General features: G+C 40.4%; 2 protein-coding genes across 2 annotated transcripts; one reads left to right on the top strand and one right to left on the bottom strand.

The window, feature by feature from the left end:
• Window positions 1–257: 257 nt before the first annotated feature.
• On the top strand, window positions 258–7621 carry march2 (membrane-associated ring finger (C3HC4) 2). The gene is made up of 5 exons (XM_031749611.2): window positions 258–671; window positions 2864–3161; window positions 3746–3941; window positions 4221–4430; window positions 4527–7621. Exons 2-5 carry the CDS (start codon window positions 2965–2967, stop codon window positions 4683–4685), a joined length of 762 nt encoding a protein of 253 aa, XP_031605471.1. The 5' UTR covers window positions 258–671; window positions 2864–2964; the 3' UTR covers window positions 4686–7621.
• Window positions 7622–10581: 2960 nt separating this feature from the next.
• Window positions 10582–15782, bottom strand: LOC116327891 (ras-related protein Rab-11B). The gene is made up of 5 exons (XM_031749576.2): window positions 15609–15782; window positions 14206–14401; window positions 13931–14124; window positions 13757–13837; window positions 10582–11542 (listed from the first exon to the last, which is right to left on the bottom strand). Exons 1-5 carry the CDS (start codon window positions 15646–15648, stop codon window positions 11397–11399), a joined length of 657 nt encoding a protein of 218 aa, XP_031605436.1. The 5' UTR covers window positions 15649–15782; the 3' UTR covers window positions 10582–11396.
• Between the last annotated feature and the right edge of the window lie 6338 nt (window positions 15783–22120).

Below are 22120 nucleotides of genomic sequence, written 5' to 3'. Positions count from 1 at the left end.
TTTAGTTTATTACACTAAAGTACAGCCAGGCCCAACTTTAGTACAGATCTCTTCAACACAGTACATAGATGTTTAGAGAGAGAGAAGTCACAGTGGATGTTTCTTCACATTCTGCTCACAGCTAAAGTTCAAACATAAATGAGGCCGTTTAAACTGTTATAAACTAAACAGAGGAAAGCCACTGTGTCACTGACTGAAGCGAAACAAAACTTAAAGTGAAATAACTGATTTTAAAATGCAGATGTGGTAAACAGTGTGGGTAAATGGTTTTGAATTGTGAAGTGTTCCGGTCTCTTTGAGCCTGTCATGTTTCCTGTTGGGGCCCCTCCCTTTGGCACGCTGCTGTTTGCAGCCACATTTATAGCCGTCTTCGGGATTTGTTTGTGCTCTGAGCCGCCCTGTTTCTTCACCGCAGACGCAGGCAGCTGATGATGATGATGACCCTCTGGGCTGTATTTAAAGCCCAGGGAAAGCGGAAGCCTGGCCTGACTGTTATCAGTTGAGAACTGCTAGCTGGTGTAGCCCTACACTGAGCAGCCTTCATCGTTAGCCGCCTGTGCTGTTCACTCATACATAGTTATTAAACATGAATAGAGAAGGAAATGCGAGCTTTTTGGAACAACAGGACTAAAACATCACCAAGAAGAAAGAGAAGAAGAAGTAGTCACGGGGTGAGTAGCTGTTAGCTTTTATTTGTTGCTTTTTTTCCACCAGGCGGACGGCTAGCACTTCGCTGACAGCTAGCAAACAACACAGCTGCCGTGAAAGTGAAACCGATTAGAAAATGCTCCTTTATAACGACATTTTCACTGTGACGAAGTTGGATAGTAGTTATTCGTGTGTGTAAAGAACAGCAGATATACACACAGCTAATTTGAGCTGCCGCGCAGTTGTACAGTATCATAATTCAACTCTGATCCAGACAATAGTCTGGTTCAAATTCCCACATCTGTCTGCAGCGGTTAGTTCCTGTAACAGAGCCACAGTGAAGGAAAATGCCCCAGTTCGAAAGCTAACTGCATATTAATGTATGGGGGCTTATCGTTGTAAGAAACCCATCATTAATCATTCATTCAACGTGTAATTTTTGTTTCATCTTGACAAAATCCCTGCATTGATGTTCCCCAGCTGACGAATCCATACACACAGCTGATATTTAAAAGACTCGGAAAACAATAGCTTAATAGAGTCAGCGCTTGCCTTAATTTGGGGGTTACCTCTTTGTTTATCTAGGTCAGGGATTGTACCTCTTAATCACCCCTGACGATCCCCCAATCTCCGTATGCATAAACAATAACACCAAGCAGCAATAGGGAAAACATGAATCAGAATGGGATAACAGCTCTTCGGGTTCACAAAGCTGTTCATCATCTGGCTCTGTTAATTCAGGATTTAACAAATCAAAGTGCATAAGAGTGTGACTCAACTAAAATGAGCTATAAATAATCACAAAAGGGCTTTGTTGTCTAACTTCTATTTAAACAGTGAGATGCTTGACTTAAGTTGAATCATCTTTTCTCAGTTGCGAGGGTTAGAAACAGCATTTGTTGCCAGATGTTGTCTAAATTCTTGTTTTAATCACTGGGAGATTGAACAGCAAAATCTCATAAACTGACACAAACATTTCTGCTCTGGCTGCCATGTCAAATCTCCTCTTGAAAAACAAGTGTTGGACATGGAAGCGTATACTGGTTTTGGGTATAAATGCTGTAGTTTACCAAGGGTATGTACAGTGCTAAAGAGGTTTTATTATCAGCACTAGCCCAGTGTTAACCCACATAAACAATAGACTAGTAGCCCAGTAGTTCTTTAAAAGTAAGTTGATAAGTATTTTTAGTGAATATTCCCCCCAAATCCCCATTAAAATTCCATATATATCAGACATGCTACTTTGAAATTATTGTTTCTTATTTTATTGCTTTTAATCAATTTATTTAAATTTTGCTTATTGTGTTCTAATTAATTTGTACAGAATAGGATACATTTTTGAGACAGCAAGAAAAAATGTGTCCTATCTGTAGCGAAGGGTTATCTGAGTTAAGACAGCTGTTTATTAGGCTGCTGCACATCACACTCACTATTACTGACCTCACACTTGGTTTTATAATGGATTAGCAGCTGCTTTTGGGCAAACTGGCCCACCTCCAAACGGACAGCTTTCTTCTAAAAGACAGAACGTCTTTTCTGGATAATTTTAGCCGTTCCCACGTGGAAGGAAATTAATCATTTGTGAAACAGACTACAGACATTTAAGTAACTCTGTCACAGTACTGCAGTAAGCCAAATGACGAACAAACTCTGGTCTACTGTCACATTTTTATATATCAAAATGCTATAGGTCAGCGTCTGTTTGATCAGTTATCTGGTTAATAACCCAGTTACCGACTTCCCTGACAGTGCTAGAAACATCAAGAGGGAAGTGTGGAGTTGGGTTATTGCAAAACTGTAATACCATGTTGTTTGCTAGTCATGAACATGAACATGAAGGTAAGTAAAAACAAAGCCTGAGCAGATGGACTGTAAGCATAATATAGCAAATAAAATGACTCGTCATGATAGTGCAGGCATTGTACTGTAGCTGATTTCCATAAGTTCCTTCTCCAAACCCAGAACTTCCCTCCGACAAGCCTAATCTGGATGCTAAAGTATTAATGGACAAGTGCACACTGTAGCACACACAAAAATGTACTTAAAACATCACTCAAACTTGTCTCCTTGATCCATTTATTTACTTTGAGCATTGCAGAGTAAAATTGGTTTTCTCTAGTATATTAAGTTGGAGTAAAATTACTTGCTATCTCTCCACCACAGACACTTTTTAAAAACTATAATGCATTGTCTGTGTGTGTCTGTTTCTCTGCAGAGCCACTAGAGAAAACCAGGAGCAGTTTGTGCCTGGCACTACCCCACCCTCCCCTCACCTCCAACCCTTCACACCCTCCAGTCCATCCGTGCTGCCAGCGAATGGACCCTGTAACAATGACGACCGGCGGGTGCTGCCACCTCCCCGGCTCTCTGTGTGACTGTGCCAGCAGCACCGGCCTGTGGAAGAGCGTGGAGGAAGCGGGTGGTGACGGGTGCCAGGCGCTCTACGTCACCCAGGTCACAGCCATAGATGGACGGTTGCTGTCCTCCGTGCTCAAACCAATGAGTGCACAAAGGTACTTTAAGAATATTACTGTTATTGCTGTAAGATGTTCCACGGGTAAACTTTGAATGGGATTGTGTTGTCTGTATCAAATCTGCAACATGATCTCCCGATTGAAAAGCAGTCCTCACGAAACGCTCTCTCACCTGCAGAAAAAGCTTAAATGCGCACTGGAGTCTCTGCAGTTATAAACTGCAGCACTAAGCCAACTCCTTTGCATGTTCAGTTCAGGCAGTTTGTGCTTGTGTTCTTGTTTCCTTGAAAAATAAAGTAGTACGTTGCAACCTCTTGAACTGAACACTGCTGTGTGTCACTGCCGGTGACGGAAGCTTCCCCAGAAATAGGAAAAAATTTAGGTTTTTTTTTTTTTCTTTTAATGAAAGAAGTTGCTCAACTTTGTGATTATGCCTCGTATTAACACTAGTTCAGACTACGCGCTCCTCCATTTTGCTTGTTTTTTTTTTTCACTTGTTCACTACACACCCAGTGAATATTATCATTATTCTCTTTGGGATAGAATGGCAAAACTTTTTGCTGTGTTTTATGCAGACAATGCCTGCCATTTAAAAAAAAATGTCTGTATATTTTTTATCTCAGTGATGGTCCCATTTGCCGTATTTGCCATGAAGGAGGCAGCAGCGAAGGTCTCTTGTCTCCATGTGACTGCACAGGCACTTTGGGTACAGTGCACAAGAGCTGCTTAGAGAAGTGGCTGTCGTCCTCCAACACCAGTTATTGTGAGCTTTGCCACACAGAGTTCAGCATCGAGCGCCGACCGAGGCCCCTCACAGAGGTAACAAAGGTCAATGCCCTTTGCCTTGTCTGCAGCAATCCTTCTCATCCTTTTTATTCATCGTGGTTGGGCTGCTGGTTGTGAATGAGTGTGTATGTATGAAAGTGTGATGGTGCTTTTTATCCTTCTTTTTCTTGTTTTACATCTCTCTGCTCGCTTGCTTGCTTCTTTGTTAATGCAGAATGTCTTTTCTCTTCATTAGCTTCTTTCTTTTTACCTGGTCTCTGTCACAGTCTGACTTCTCTCTGTTTTTCCTCCCTTCTACGTCTTACCCCACAGTGGCTGCGAGATCCCGGCCCCCGTAATGAGAAGAGAACACTGTTCTGTGACATGGTGTGCTTCCTGTTTATCACTCCTCTAGCAGCTATTTCTGGCTGGCTTTGCCTGAGGGGCGCTCAGGATCATCTTCAGCTGAGGAGCTGGCTGCAGGCTGTGGGCCTCATTGCCCTCACCATTGCCCTCTTCACCATCTACGTCCTTTGGACTTTGGTAAAAAAAAAAAGAATTCCCATCCATTATTACTGTAAAGCAGACATTTTCACTCGGAAAAGTTGATGTATAATGCTGCCCTCTGGTTTTCTTCAGGTATCATTCCGCTACCACTGTCAGCTGTACTCTGAGTGGAGGAGAACAAACCAGAAAGTACGTCTGCTCATTCCCGAAGCCAAGGAGTCGAACTCTTCCCAGCATTCCTTGCTCTCTAATAAACTGATGAAAAAGTCGGCCAGCGAGAGCATAGTATGAGACCAAACGGAGATAGTCAATGATAATGGCATCTTTTATGTACGAGGGCTGATTCCCGATGCATCCTGCCCACAGTTTTGACTTTGAAGAAGCACCTGTGGGGATTTTTTTTGTGTGTGTCGCTTTTTTTTTTTCTTTGCACCATGGGCTCATATTTTTTCACATAGCAATTTATAATCCTCACATGGGTGCAGGAATTAGCACATTTTAAAGGAATCTGCCTGTCCTTGTGTCAGGTGTTGACCAAGTTTATGCAAAGGCACTGAGGAACGGTGAAGGTGGTGGAAGCATGCAGAAATGGAGCCGAGCTGTCTCATCATCACAGATGTGACAACATGACTGGCTAAAACTGACAGCATAAAACAAGATGGATCGAGTAAACTTGTTAAAGAGGACTGTGAAATTGAATGATTGCCCTGCTTGGTTTAACAACCCATCGATGGTCAGGTATAGCACGTCTACTCATTGTGTATTGCGATGATAAAAGCAACTGCTATATACGCCTTTTAATCGCGTGTTATGTGGGCACGCACTTACCTACTTGGGGCTTCTCTTCTCTGCCCACTGAGGATCTCATTGTATAATCACATATTAGTCTGTAGTGTAAAGATAAAAAGCTTTGATCTTTAATTTTTATTTCATAGTCACATCTGGATATGTCATCTGAGTGGAAACTTTTAACTCACAGCTTTTACATCATCTCATCTGAGACCAGGCGGCTGCATAACATTCGTAAAGCAGAGACTTGTGCAATAAAACACTGTGGACATCGAGGTTTTCGCAGTACAACGAAGACAGTTCTACCAACGTGCACAGTTATGCATGCAAGCAGCACTGTTAATATTTTTTTTTTACTCTTATTGTATTCTAAAATCATTTTTAAACCACTTAAGAACGAATGACTTTCCTATTCCTACTGAAGTAGGGTTTAACAGTGTCCTCATAGAGGTTCTTGTACTATCAATATGTGACGAGTAGGTATTTATATTTATATAGATGGACAGAGACTCCATCACGAGTATTGGTGTGGTGGCTGGGGCAGTGTATTAAAGCGTTATCGGTGTTGCTTGTTATTCATTTTTGGCGTTTTATTTTCACATTGTCATGTGTCTTTCTTTTTTTTTTTCATGATTACAACAGTCAGAGAATTCCTGCTGTTCTTTAAGTTACGATTAAGCATTTGGTCTTATGTGATGAGAAACTTTCTTAATCTGGGATTTTTAGTGCTGGTAAACCCTAAAGGTAGCCGCCAGCATTTTGATGTTACTGACCAGACTCACCTGGGACTGGCTGTGTTGGTAGAGTTGGGAGATAGCTGAAGTTGATTACAAACTACAGCGTGTGCCTGGTATTCAGATTTCCGGGTCATATGATGGTCCAGTTTTTGTTCTTCTCTATGCTTAATTTAGGTTACAGGGAGATGTCTAATTGCTTTTTAACGCATGCTGTAGGCTGTCCACAGGGAGACAAGCTTGTAGATTTAAAAAAACAAAACAAAAAAACCCTCCCAACATTACATGTACTACTAAAAAAATAATTTAATTCAGTGGATCTAATGAAGCCAGTACAGCTTAGTATTGGTCTGAAATACTTTAATCATTTTAATTTATAGATTTGTCTTTTAATGGGTTGCAATTAAAAGAATTCCTCCCCTTAAAGGGGGTGTTTAAAGCGATATAAGTTTAAAACTAACCTGACGACGACCTGTTTGGTGGATTTTTGATTTTAATTCCAAGAAAGGAATTTGTGATGCATGACGCCATCATGGTGATCAAACTGTGCGATGGCTTTTGATTTACTTTCTAGTAAGTTGCATTTAATGAATGCTTCTGCATTTAGTAAATGGACAAAATCTATCATTCTTGGTTAATTATTTAAATATTTACCTTTAAATCAATCAGGCTTGAATAGTAATTTATTAACATGATGTGGTGTGTGGTGATGTAGAATTTATAAGAGCAAAATGTGTTTTTAAAAAGGGCTTGTGGTAACATTCAGCAGACAGATCAGCGAAATTATTAGTTTCCAGTAAGCATCGTACATTTTTCCCTCCTGTTCTTTGTTAATTTTAATGCTGCATAAATGTGGTAAACCTGAAATGAGGTTACCAGTTAAGTAGGTGGTGAAGCATTAGTCATGTAAAGATGTCTGTTTTCAGGAGGAACGTTGACATGTGCTTGTGTTTTCCTCCCTCTTTCCCACAGTGCTGCATTACCAGTAACGAGTCATTTCCTTGTTTACATTACCAGTTCCCTTTGGTACATTTCACTCCTGCTCGTTTGATCCGCGTTCTGCCCCAGATAAATATTTGTTTGTGTTTTTAAGAACAAAGGATTACACCCTGCAGCACCGCGGTGCGCTCGTCTGCCTTACAGGCTTACGATTAATTTGGTCATCCGTGTGTTTACCCGAGAAAGTACTGGAATCTGTTTGTACGATGTAGTGCAAGAAATAACTGAATTTTTGATGCAATGCAAACTTATTTCCTGTATTGGGAGTATCTGCAGAGTTGCATCAAACTATGCAACACTTCTCCTTTTTTGGCTACTAAGAATTTCTGACAGTGTTTTTAGAGAAACATAAAAAGAGAGTCTAAAATGTTTGTCCTAAATGTGTCATGACACGTTTAAGACAAATTTGAGTCGGGAAAGCAAATATAGAAAGGAATTTTTCTTTCATTTCCTTGTTGTTACTCACACAAATGAACACGCAGATGTTAATAATGTTGCGTTATAACACATTTGTGAACTGGGCATGTTGGGTTTTTTTGTTTCATCTGCAATTTTTGTTGCTATTCCTCAGTATTTTTTAAATATTTTTAAATACTACAATGTTTATGGTGTGCTGTGGGGTGAAGGGATGTCTTCATCAATGTACTGGTACCTGCAATCAGCCAAGAAATGTTTGCAAAGCAAATAAAACATAATCATAAATTATGTGATCATTAATCTGATAATTTGTCTGCACTTGTGTAGTGTCGGTAAGGAATTGTCATATATGTTATATAGTGTAGTTATAATGGATGTTTACAAGTCATTCTCCTAGTCCAGTGACGATGACATGTCATTAAGTCTGTTTTGAAACTCAGCTCAGTGAGCTTGCTAATCCTAATGGAAAGAAAAAACAAACCCATAATGTCAAGTCCTTCTATGGTATCCGTGGAGACTCGCTCAGTATCCGCTTCCTGTCCGCTGCATGCGACATAAGCAGCTTAGAGTAACACAAGTTCAAAATATGCTGTTTTTGTGAAGAGGGTCTGCTCTCCAGGAAGGAAAAATGTTTTTCACAGGTCATTATTAGGACTCAAAGCAATGTTAAAAGCTGTTTCTTCTGCTTTCCTACTTGCCTGTCTTGCTTTAAGTGACAGCAGTTGCATTCAAGAGATGTAAATCTTGGTGTGCTGCTCCAAGAAAAATGATCAAGATGGTGATATGAAAGAGCTACAGAGGATATTTACTCAGGTAAAAAATGGCAATATATATATATATATATATTTTTTTTAAATATTTGTGTTTATTTGCATTTAAAAGGGGACTTATGCTTCTTTATATCCTGTCATATACGCTCTTTGGTACAAATCTTCAGCTGTCAGTCACATGTCATAAACTTAATGCATTTACACATGGTCATAACTGCTGATGTTCAAACTGAAAATCAAAATGTGGAAGAAATTAGATTTAGGTGACTCTGAGTATGACGTAGCTGTTGGCGCCAGACAGGCTGGTCTGAGTGCTGATGTACTGGGGTTTTTCCCAAAGAAAGAATGGCATGAAAATGAGAAAATATCCAGTGAGCAGCAGTTCTCTGGGTGAAAATGTTTTGTTGATACCAGAGGTCAGAGGAGAATGACCAGACCGCTCTGAGCTGATAGGAAGGAAACTGTAACTCAAACACTCCCTACAACCAAGGTATGCAGAAGAGGATAGTGGAAGGCACGGGGACCTTGAAGCTGGGCTACATCAGCAGAAGACCACACCAGGTGGCACGCCTGGCAACTGAAAACAGGAAACTGAGGCTACAATTCACATGGGCTCACCAAAATAGGACAATAGAAGATTAGAAAAACGTTGCTTCGTCCAATAAGGCTCCACTTCTGCTGTGACGCATGAGTGGTAGGGTGAAAATTTGGCACAAACAGCATGAAAGCATGGATTCATCCTGCCTTGTGTTGACAGATCAGATGACTGGTGGTGGTGAATATTTTCCTACAACAGCCCACCGCTGACGATCTCCAACCTTATCACCGGCATACCAGTCTTCTAATGCCTGGGTCCAACACCTTATATCATCTCAAACAATAAGTTCACTATACTTGAATGGGCTATATAGTCACCACATCTCAATCCAATAGAGCACCTTTAGGATGCGGTGGAACAGGAGATATGGATGTATGGCCGCAAATCTCTGAGGAAGAATTGCATTAACTTGTTGAATCTATGGCAGGAGGAATGAAAGCTGTTTTGAAGGTAAGAATTCCTACCCAGTGCCCAGTAAGTGTATTTGCAGTGTTACACTGGTGGATGCTCATACTAAAGATGACCAGTTTCAAGTTAAAAAAAACCCTCAGTGTATGTACAAGTAATTTCTGTAAGCCAAGCAGTTTTTTTGCATGTATTGATGATACCCCTAATGTCGTCATCAGTGCACAAAGCTGGCTCTTAACAGAGGAGCCGACCTACCTGCTGTTCAGGCCTTTTGTTTGCAAGTGGTAGCCAGTCAGAAGGAAAAAGTATATGTATAGATGGATCCATGTATGTATGGATAAGGAAAAGTTAAAACCTCCCTAAAAAGCCTATTTAGGTGATTCAGAATTCTGCAGCAAGAGAGCTGACAGGGGTAAGAAAGAGAGAGCACATTTTTCCCACACTGGCTTCTTGTCATTGGCTCCCTGTTAAATCCAGAATCAAATATGAAATCCTTCACCTCACTTTAATCAGGCCCTCATGGTACCATATCACTGCAATAGAGCACTTTGTTCTGCTGGTTTACTTGTGGTTCCTAGAGTATTTCAAAGTAGAATGGGAGGCAGAGCCTTCAGTTTTCAAGCCCCTCTTCTGTGGAACCAGCTTCCAGTGTGGATTCTGGAGACAGACACACTCTCTACTCTTAAGATTAGGCTTAAAACTTTCCTTTTTGAAGGTTATAGCGAAGGCTGGATCAGGTGACCCTGAACCCTCCCGCAGTTATGCCACAATAGGAAGCATAACTACACTAGGCTACTAAGGGGTTTCACATTGAGTGCTTCTTCACCACTCACCTTTCACTATATCTTTATACACCACTCTGCATTTATTAATTAATCTCTTGCTCTCTTCCACAATGTGTCTTTTATTTTTTTGCCCTCAACCCCAAACAGTTGTGGTGGATGACCACCCCTTCCTGAGCTTAGTTCTACTGAATGTGTCTTCCTGTTAAAGTGGAGTTTTTCCTTCCCACAGTCGCCAAGTGCTTGCTCAAAGAGGGGATTGTCTGATTGTAGGGTCTTATAATATAAAGCACCCTGTTGATGCTATTTGGCAATATAAACTGAATTGTACTCTATCAGGGTCCAAGAATAGAAAACTGATCATGGAATTTATGATCAAAGATTCGATTGAATACTTAAATATATGTAATAGCAACTCTATTTTCAGATTAGAAAACCCATTTTTCTAACTTCAAAAACGTGTAATTCAAAGTTTTAAATATTTACATTAGTAGAGTTAAGTAGAATGAGACATTAACATGTAAGCAGTTATGGGCTGATGAGGTTGAGCGGGTCATCTGCTTATTAGAAGGTTACTTTGGTCAGATACTGAGGTCCCAATTACTGGAAACACGTCAGAGTGTGCCAGCTAAAAAGTGATCGAAACCATGAAGTAAAGAAGTCAGAGAGGAAAAGCACTGTAAGTACCAGTCCATTTAACATTTTAATGTTTTTCACCTACCTTACACTTACACATGTAAAATAGTTATCTAAGTGACTTCAGAGCTAGAATTAAAATGACAATATTTCAGTTTAGGTTTTTGTGTGGAATAGTTTAAAATTGTCCACGTAGTTCAGTACATTTCTGATGACAAAAAAAACAAAACAAAAACAAACAAAAACCAAACAAGTCAGAGTATGTTAAATATCCATTTAACAAACTGCTTCAGTCAAGGATTTTATTGTAAATTTACACAGTTCTTAAACTGAAAGTAAAACAATGATGACTTCAGCCAAATCTTCTTCAATAAATACATAATGAGGATATTTTTTGGCATGGTGTAAGAAGGATGTAAGAGCCACACTGTCAAATAGCACAATACTGCTTCACCTGGTTGGAGTAACTGTCTGTAGTTTATTTACACAGCACCATCTAGTGGTAACCATTGAAATGTATCTCACAACCTCCCTTTACAGGACAGTGTTTCAGTTCAAACAACTTCACAGGCTTCAGTAAGACAGCAAAGACTGCCTGGCTCCTGGATAACAGGAACCTTCACGCAGACTGACTGAGTGACATAAAGGCTTCTGAAATGTTTCTTTCATGGCAGAAAAGAAGAGCACAAGTGACTTCAAAAGTACTTTATAAAACAAAAGTAAAGGTTAAAAAAGAAAAAAGAAAAAAAAAGAAAAGAGGCTAAAGTGGTGAGGGAGTTGGCCGTGAGCAGAGCTACGGGGGGAAAAAGTGCACAGGTGATGTGATGTGGAGGTGAATGTGGCGAGGATGAGTGTCATTGGACCGAGCGTCACAGGCTCTGGCAGCACTGGAGTTTGTTGCCCTTCTGCCCGTCAGTGGTTGGCGGGACACTTATATCTACGACATTGTTGCCTGGAGACTCGTCGTGCGCAGATCTGTCTGCTATCTGCTTCTGTGACACGATGCGGTAGATTTCTGCAGACACATATTAGAAATGGAGAGAAAAAAAAATTACACTTTTGCAATGTTCATCATTTAAATTTTAATGTTCTTATTTATTTAACTAGCTGTGCAGATTAAATATAAAAAGGTACTATCAGCTGCTCGTGCATTTCCCAGAGTCACCGCCACATGTTTTGATCTGGCACAGATTTTTATGCCAGATGCCCTTCCTGATGCAACCCTCCCATTTATCCGGGAAACAGCCCAAGGAATACACTAGTTTGTCACCCTGAGGTGGGGTTTGTTTCTCTCTCAGTCCTCTATTTTTAACCAGGGGGTGTAAAGAATGTTAAATGTGTTATTAAATAAAACTCCAAAAGTTGAATCTGTTCATCTGGACGTAGCGTTTTGTGGGAGAAACGTTTCGTCACTCATCCAAGTGACTTCTTCAGTCTCAGCCGACTGCAGGTTTCCCCAAACCTTATAAATAAATGTTTTATTAAATAAAACATTTAAGTTGCATGTAAGTTAGATTTACTGATCAAACTATTCTAAAAATGAGGACATTTAAAATTTACCAAATTAAAGTAAACATTAATTATAACCCATGCCTAAATCCCCAGAATTAATACATGTTAAAGTGTGTACAGTAGTTATATAAATGTAATGTATTTTTTTCTGCTTCTATTGGCATGCAACTAACATACATTACTGTCGGGAAAAGTCTTGATTCGCCATCATTATTTTACATTTTACTAGGAAACTGACAGCACAGTCTTCAGGAATAGTTCTCCAGGCTTCCTGGAGGACATTTAAAGCTTTTCTTTAGATAATGGATGTCTTTTTTTCCCATTCCCTGACAAGATGATCACACACTCTTTCAATAATGTTGAGGTCTGGGCTCTCAGGAGGCCAATCTATGACTTACAGCATTCTGTTATGTGTTTTTCTTCTCAGGTATGCCTTTACTGGATTGGCAGTGTGTTTGGGATCACTGACAAATGAAGCCATTGCTCAGATTCGGCTCATTCAAAATCTAACCGTTCTTTTCTGTATTCATAATTTCATTAATTTTGACAAGACCTCCAACACCACTAGCTGAAATGCAGCTCCAAATCATGACAGAGCCTCCACCATGTTTTACAGATGGTTGTAGACACTCACTGTTGTCAAATTAATGATAATATAAACCAAAAATTTTCAAATTAGGATTAATCACTCCATCAGGCCTGTTGGCATTATTTTTCAGTCCCATTCTTGTGTAACTTGGCAAACACCAGCCTTTTCTCTCTATTTATTTGCCCTTAAGAACAGCTTCTTGACAGCCATGACTTTCAGATACTGATAGACGTGCCACTTCTTATTTTGTCCTTCATTTGTCCAGTTTCCCCCTGCTACGCCAACTTTTCAGATAAAGCTCATTGAGAATCACCTTGTTGATGCAAAACGCTACCATTGGCTTGAGTTGGGTGGCTTTTTTATGCTTGAATGATTCATAAGTCAGTGTTAAGTGGCTTAACAAACAAACAAACAAACAAAAATTCTCTGAAAAGGTACAAGCTTAGGTAAAAGGGCTGCACTGAAAATGAGTGAAATAGCAGTCAATGCCCAGAAAAACCTTGAAAGACCTTCAGAAAGTCTGGCTCACTGGAATGAAAATATAAAGAAATGAGGAATGGATCAAGACCTTTGTGCAGTATTGTAGATCCAATATCCTGAACAGCCCACTGAATAAATGAATAACATGCTTTTACTCAATTAGGTTAAATGCTTGAATGCACGGTGCATGCAATTAACAATTTTTTTAATTCACTGCATTTACAGCAGTCAAATAATCAATTGTTCAGAAAAAAAGCACACTGGGAAGCTATAACATAAAGTGCATCTACATGTCATCATTCAGATGTTAACATGTATACTACTGCACATACAATGACTGGAACATTCAAGTTGTAAAAAAGTCCTTCACTAAAAATGAAACTAACTTACTAACCTTAAAAATCACGGTCAAAATATTGAGCATAACATGACTTATTTTAACGATTGTTAATGTATTTACGCATACTTGTTTATCATCAACATATTCAACTAATAACAGACTTTGGGGACATCAAAAATCATTTCACAGTGACAAAATCTATACTGAAACATTTGATGAAATTACATGAACTGGTCACTACCAGTATTATGACTTTGGTACATGCCTGTTATCAAATTTCAAAATAAACATTCTGTGTGCATTCCTACCTGTTAAAATGTTCTTGAATGCCTCCTCTACATTCGTGGAGTCCAATGCTGACGTCTCAATAAATGAGAGTGTGTTCTTTTCTAATGCGAGAAGAGACGTTGGACACTTGAGATATGCACAAAATCACACTGAGCGCAGACTGTTTGGCATAATTGTGTCTCAGTGCGATTTACCTGCGAATGCTCGGGCCTCATCAGTGGGCACGGCCCTGAGGTGTCGGAGGTCGCTCTTGTTTCCAACCAGCATTATGACAATGTTGTTATCAGCGTGGTCCCTCAGCTCCTTCAACCAGCGTTCAACGTTCTCATATGTCAGGTGCTTTGCGATATCGTAGACTAGGAGAGCTCCGACCGCACCGCGATAATACCTAAGTGAACCATAAACGGAACGATTAATGTCAATACAGCATGATCGTGGAAGCTAGTTTAGACAAACTGAAAATACTCACGCTGAGGTGATGGCTCTGTAGCGCTCCTGCCCAGCTGTGTCCCAGATTTGAGCCTTTATCGTTTTGCCGTCCACCTGAATGCTTCGGGTGGCGAATTCCACCCCGATGGTGCTCTTGCTCTCCAGGTTGAACTCATTTCTTGTGAAACGGGACAGCAGGTTACTTTTCCCTACTCCAGAGTCTCCGATTAGTACAACTAGAAGCAATACAAAAATTACATTTAGATTTTAAAAGAACAGCACTCAAGGAACTTGTATTTTTAATCGTGTCCCATAGGTGAATCTGTGATCAGTGGCTGGATTTCTACTTTGTTTTTACACTTAATTTAAACAGACTAATTTTTAGCTGCAGAATTACAGATTTTACTACAGAATTTACAGCCATGCTGAAAGTGCTGAACTGTTGCTTTCTATCTCTAGCTATCAGACTTCGCCCTTTTGGGAATGAGGCAGGAAGAAGTTGCCAATAGCCTACTCTATGGAAATCTGACTCATCAGTTTCTCAAGGCCTCTTATTGCTGTGTCGTAACTAGTCATCAGTATCTTACAATCAGTATCCAACGGCTTCTCTAGACCGCCTTACTTTGATTTGATATTTTTAAGAGATAGCTACTTGGCCATTCATAGTGTTTCATCTCAGGTTAGTATCACAAGGGAGGAAATAAGGATGCCACCTATTGTGGTCCCATCTGACAGTGAAACCCAATCAACATAACTGTAATCCCAGGAGCAAATGGATCATATGATCAGGGACTTGGTATTTGTTTGGTATGAAAATACGCTGGCTTTTGTTGTTTGGAAAATACCTGGGAGCAAAACAAGGCTCTACTGGAGTTTCCTCCTCTTTGCTTTCACTGGGAGCGAGTTTCCTCCCTCAGGCTCCAGTTTGGGGGGTTTTTTGGACCACAAAGAGGAATCCTGTTTTCTTAATAATTTCATCTGACTTTAGGACGCAGTCTAAAGAAAGCAGACCATTGCTGGAGCCCCTGCTTAAACAGCAGACGTCTACGTGTGGCCACCACAAAGGAAAACTTCTCTTCCATGCCAGTAAAGTTTAATTAATGCAGAAGTAATGGCTCCATCCGTCTGACTAGCCACTAGCTTGCAGCGCCACACGCCCTACTTTCTAGAAAAGCCCAAACTGCTAGCTGTAAACCTCGGTACAAAAGAAACAACACCGCACCTAAAGTAACGGCAAATATGGGATTAATTAGAGGAAGCGACGCTTCAATTGTAAAAAAATAAAAATAAAATGTAAAAAAAAAAAAAAAAAAAAAAAAAGGGGGGGATCTCGGGTTAGCTACAGTTAGCTGCCACCACCAGCTGATTTTCTACCCGGCGGTACCGCAGCTAGCATGCTAACTGACGCTGAACCCGTCCAGAAGCGGCAGCGGTTCCGCTTACCTTTAAACAAGAAGTCGTATTCATCGTCCCTGTTCCCCATTGTTTGATACTATCACCCTGCTTTTTGAGATTGCGGTGATGAGAGTAGGTAGGTTTCCCTGCCCAAACCAGGGTGGTGCGCCAAGATGACGAGAGACAATGTGCACGGAGCGGAGCCGCTGACACGGTCACGTGACTGCCCGCTACGCAGTTGCACGTACAGAGAGAAGGAGGCGATGCGGTTAGTGCTGGGAAAAGTCTCCCTATGGATACTTTATATTCATTTACCTTCTTATTATAATTCGACTTATAATGTTTTGTGTTTTTAAGGTTATAAATTATGTCATAGTTTTCGATGTTTCTGACGTTTTAATTTACAGACATCTGAAAATGAAAGTTTCCCGGCAGAAAAACTAAGTACATCCTTACCGCTTCCATAGGAATAAAGAGGGTAAGTAACAGGCAGGTGCTGGTAATCAAATGCAACAAGTCCTTCATTGTACAGACAGATTATTCACAAATGGAAAACATTCAAGACAGCTGCCAGCAAATTCACCCTTAAGTTACATGTTAAAGTTCATGACTGTACAAATAGAAAACAGCAAGAATGGCTTGTTTGGAAAGGAAGGAGTAACCCTCCTCTTACCAGAAATAACTGCCATTACAGCTTATCTGCACCTGAACAAACCACAAGACTTCTGGAACAAAGTGGAGATATTTCACCATGCACAATGAAAACAAAACACAGCAAATCAGGAAAAAACGCCTCATACCATAACTGTCAAACATGGTGTATGAGGGGTGATGATTTAGGTTTGTTTTGCAGCCACTGGGACCTGGACACATTACAGAAAATGAGTCGACCATGTACTCTCTGTATACCAAAGTATTTTGGAGGCCACTTGTCTGACAGCTAGATGTTGGCTCATGCAATAAGAAAACAATCAAGGTGTTGTAATGGTCCAAAGTCCAGACCTGAACCCGACTGAAGTGCTGTCTCAAAAGCCTTAGGACAGCTGTGCATATACAAATGCAAACGAATAAGAGGGGGCCAGAATTCTTCCAAAATAATTTGAGCAACTGATAAAGTCACACAGACAACAAGTTATTGCTGTTAAAGGTGATTCCACATTTAGCAAGTTACTGATTATGGGATGTGCACAGTTTTTCACAGGACTGCAGAGAGTCCCTTGAAGACTAAAAAAAGAGTCACATACAAGTATTTTATTTGTGGTGCTTTAGTTTTCCATCCAAGCAAGGAAAAAGAAAAATGGAAAAACACATAATACTGATGATGAAACTGACAAAGTTGGCAGCATTGCTTTCTCCAGCTGCACTGTGCTGAGAAATGGTTAAACAGTTTTGTATATTAAAAAACGTGTAGTGTGTTTATTTTAAGGATCCAACAATTTAAAAAAATGGCAGAACAAAGGATATAAACTGCTGCCCATGTTACAGTCTGTGGACGTCAGGCCAATCAAGCTGTACAATAGTGGCCAAATGTTTTGGCACTACCAAAAATAAACTTATATGTATTTGTTAAATAAAATCTTTGAAACTTTTAATGTCCTTGTGATTTTTCTTCACTGTATCATAGAAACATCTTTGTGTAACTGCCAAAACTTTTGACAACTGTAGGACAACAAAGCAACACCAGGGGACAGCAATGCTTTGGCCTGAACCAGCGCCCTATTTACAACTAATCTCACAAATCGATATCATCTATCGAAAATCTTTTTTGGAACAGTGGTCAAATGTAGAAAAGGCCCAAAGGAGCTAAAGAAAGAAAAGAAAGGAAACACTGGCAAGATGTTTAAATCTCATCAGATCTTGCAGTGGTGATATTTATGCAGTGCTCACCCTCAACAAATGCATAAACTAATAAACTTACACTAAAGAGTTTAACCTATACCCTTCTCTTGTCAAATGAATGTAGAATAAGCTGTGCAGCCACTTACCAGAGATCAGAGAGATTTGCAGTGTGGGTGAGGACTCTTGGGCACACTCCCTGTTGTTTCTTTTTTGGGGGGGTTCAGCCTTTGTGTCCATCATCATCATCTAAACACCTTTCTGAACACAAGAATTCATAATCAACCACCTCTAAACAGTGATTCATGCTAAATGTGGTTCAAAAAAAACAGAACTAAAGGAACTCAAGTGGAGAGCTGTGGATTTGCAAATTTTAAAGACTTTGCAAAATTTATTCATGTTGAAATGATGTGGATTCAGGCTTTGGTACCTAGTTAAAAACCAAAACACAAAAATCACATAAGAGGAGCAGAGTTAAATGCCAGCTGGTTTATTGAGCTTGCAAGTTCAACAAATATCAAGAAGAAACCAAAAAAGCTCCCCTAGGGTGTTCGCTGTAAACACATGCAGATCAAGAGCCAGCAAAGACAAACAATAACCCAGACCCTTGGGGGACTTCGGGGCCCTTTTTATTGACGAGATGTCATCGAAACCTCCACCTTTTGTTTATCTTAATAAATAAATCGAATACATTTTCAGATTTATTCAATCCCCATCTTACACTGTATGTTATTCCCCAACTGTGTCAGAATCTTTTCCTTAAAAATTTCCTGTTAGTTGTGTTTATTCATGTCTTACTTTGATCAACATGTCAATTTACATCTCTTTGGTCCTTCATGACATTTGACACTTGTGTTACATCACTGTCTGGGCACTCCTCCCAGACCTTATGATCTGTTCTCATTATGGCTATTTTGACAGGTCTGTGCTGCGGTAGATACGCAATGATGATTGTTTTACTCGCTTTATAGTAGGGGGTAGTCCATCCCATTTGGCAGTTCTATGACTTTGAAACTCCTGTTGCAATGCCAGGAGTAGACTGTAAATCTCACCCTTTGGAGTTTGTACCACTTCAGCTCGTACAGCTAAAATAATGACCAGGTGCATCTTCAAATGGTCCTGATTCTACCAAATGTAAGGCACAAACCTGTAAAGGTTACCCATTATTCTAAATTTGGGTTAAAAAAACAAACAAACAAACATTTGTTGGTACCGGTACCAAAGACCTCCCATCCCAAGGACCTCAGCAGCTACAGGCCGGTAGCCCTGACATCCCATCTGATGAAGACCCTCGAGAGGTTGGTTCTAAACCATCTGCGCCCCCTGGTGAGGTCTTCATTGGATCCGCTGCAGTTTGCTTACCAGCCTGGCACTGGGGTGGAGGACGCCATCATCTACCTCCTGCACCGAGCTCTGACTCACCTGGAGAAGCCTGGAAGCACTGTGAGGATCATGTTCTTTGATTTCTCCAGTGCTTTCAACACCATCCAGCCACGACTTCTGAGAGACAAGCTGGAGCTATCGGGAGTGGACCACCATATGTCCCAGTGGATACTGGACTACCTCAGAGAACGTCTACAGTATGTGAGTTCACAGGGCTGTGTCTCTGACACGCTGGTCTGCAGTACGGGGGCCCCACAACTGTGCTGGCACCGTTCCTCTTCACCCTCTACACTGCAGACTTCTCCATCAACTCCCCACGCTGCCACCTACAGAAGTTCTCTGATGACTCTGCCATAGTCGGCCTCATCACAGGTGAGGACGACTCAGAGTACAGACAGTGGACTCTAGACTTTGTAGACTGGTGTCAGCAGAACCACCTGCTGATCAACGCCGGGAAAACCAAGGAGTTGGTGGTAGACTTCCGGAGACGCAGACCCACCACACTGACACCGGTGAACATCCAGGGAGTGGACATTGAGATAGTGGACTCTTATAGGTACCTGGGTGTTCACCTGAATAATAAACTGGACTGGAGCCACAACACTGATGCTCTTTACAGGAAGGGTCAGAGCAGACTCTACCTGCTGAGGCGGCTGGGGTCATTTGGAGTACAGGGAGCGCTTTTAAAGACCTTCTATGACTCTGTGGTGGCATCTGTCATTTTTTACAGTGTGATATGTTGGAGCAGCAGTTTATCGGCAGCTGAGAGGAAGAGGTTGGATAAACTCATTAGGAAGGCCAGCTCTGTTCTGGGATGCACCCTGGACCCAGTGCAGGTGGTGGGAGACAGAAGGACTCTGGCCAAAATAACATCTCTGATGGACAGAGTCTCCCACCCCATGCATGGAAATGTTGCTGAACTGCAGAGCTCCTTCAGTGACAGACTGCTGCATCCTAGATGCATGAAGGAGCGTTTCCGCAGGTCCTTCCTCCCTGCAGCTGTCAGACTGTACAATCAGAACTGCTCCCAACAAACATAGATGTTTACATCAGCACTGTAACTGCAATAAGTTAATTAACCGATTCGCACTACAACCTGGTTTGCCTCTTATCTGTAGTTATTTATATTTAATTTAATAACTGTACAGTACTCTCTGTATATAGTAACCATTGTCCTTAATGTAAATATGTAAGAAAAATTGTGTATGTTTGTGTTCTGTGTCCTGTGTACTGTTTGTTTGTATATGTGTCTTTTTGGCTGCTGTTACAACCAAATTTCCCCTTGTGGGACAATTAAAGGATTATTCTATTCTATTCTATTCTATTCTATTCTATTCTATTTCACAGTATATATGTGATTTTTTTTTAAAAATACCCCACAGATCCACTGGGTGGTGGATATTCAGGTGGATATTTAGGTAACTGTAATATCTGTTTCTGTCTTTTTGCCTCACACACTTTAGGGCTTAGGCAATGTCAACAGACTGGGACAGATGACTTCACTAATAATGCGCTCTGAAAAGTGTGCTTCCGTGACAGATGGGCTGTAAATGACGATTTAAACTTGAAAACATTCGTGCATCCTTGCGGGTAATCGTCTTCACTAAGAAACCGGAAACTACACCGTAACCTTCCAGGTAACATGATGTACACCTTCAAAGAAATGTAACTATGCGTCAGGTCGAGGCAGACCTCGGGGACTTGAATGCCGTGGAAGTTATCCGCGTGCTTCACTCAGTTCGCCTGAATCAAGATGGCACAGCGACATATTTCGCTGCTGCTCTCTGTTCAAAGGCTAAAAGTAAATCAAAGCCATTCCCCTTACAGTTCAGAAAAAAGGGGAAAACATATTTAAACGGAAACAGTTGCATTTTCTTCTCTGAAAAGGACTAAAAGAAATACTATTTAACATCTTGTTTCTGTAGAAATTGAGAGCTTATGATTTCAGATTTCAGAATGGAGGCTGGCTTTATATGTAGCGTTAAATGTAGAGCAAAAGTTTTCTTTTTTTTTCTTTTTTCTTTTTACAAATCAATAATATATTTTCACCTAACAAACATATATTAAAGGTAAAAATTAATTTTACATAGCTTAATGTTTCTTGATTTACAGTAACTCAGTACTATTTTTAACAGTAATGTTGAATTTTGTTTTTCACTGTAATGTTCACGGACATTTTTTTTACAGTGTATGAGCCCTGCGTAATTGAACCTTAGACTGGATTGTTGATGTTAAACTATAATGGCTAAGAGTGAGTTACTATGTAAAGATCAAAGATCACACATTCACAGAGTAAACACTGCTAAGGTAACTTCAAGGCCCACCCTTACACCACCCTTAACGTAAATTCGGGAAGTGCTATTTATTTTTATTTTTTTCCTGCATTACTTTGTGTTGTGTGTTTGCACAGTTATTTCAACAGGAGGAACAGCCCTAAAAATCGACAAAAACATGTTTTTGTTGGTGGCGCTCGCATCTGAAAATGTGACTTCGTGTCCTCAGTTCATTTTGTAGCAACAGAAGAAAAAAAACCCACGATTATTACTACATGATCTTTCATGCAACACTGAGCTCAGCAATGTTCTCATGGAATCAGATTACCAAAACACTTTGACAAGATTGAGAATAAAGTACAAGTTGATGGTTAATCTCAGGACCTGTTTCATGCTATCTGATCAAACCTGTGCTATTTTTACTAAAAACGTGATGATATCAAGTTAAGGCTCCTGATTAACCGAAAGATTAGGCGTGATACGTCAAGATGACACCTTGACGTATCCCGCCATTGTTTCACTGCCTGTACCTTGGTAGTGGTGCACCCTGAACAGGTCGCCAGTTCGAGGCAGGGCTAACGAGGGCTAAAGAGAGACAGTCAAAATATTCGCACTTCATTTACACCTATGGGCAATTTAGACTCACCAATTAACCTGACGCCCTTAAGCGCATGCCTTTGTCCTGTGGAAGCCGGCATACCTGGAAAAAACCAACGCAAATTTACGCAGTGTGCAATTTCTTGGTTACTATTACTACTACTAAACCTAAACTAAGGCCAACTAAACTGAAAACAGATAGTCTACTTAGAAATCTAAACTAAAATAAAAATATAGAGTAAGAAAAATAAGTGTGGTTTTAGTCTTTGCCAGTTTCGTCAGGTTATGTCAACACAACCTGCCCGGTGAGTTTTGGTGCAAATGTTTAATCAGAGTGCCCCAGATGACTAACCTTCATATTATAACTATTTAAAAAGACGTAATCCTCAAACAATGAAGACTAAATTGAAATTAGCAAACAGACTCTGGACTGAGCCCATTTAAAACCAAATAAAAATAATTATGATAAGA

The sequence above is a fragment of the Oreochromis aureus genome, linkage group 23 (genome assembly GCF_013358895.1).
Source record: "Oreochromis aureus strain Israel breed Guangdong linkage group 23, ZZ_aureus, whole genome shotgun sequence".
Taxonomy (NCBI): Eukaryota; Metazoa; Chordata; class Actinopteri; order Cichliformes; family Cichlidae; genus Oreochromis; species Oreochromis aureus.
Note: the sequence above shows the minus strand (reverse complement) of the source record. Positions and strands in the feature narration are given on the sequence as shown.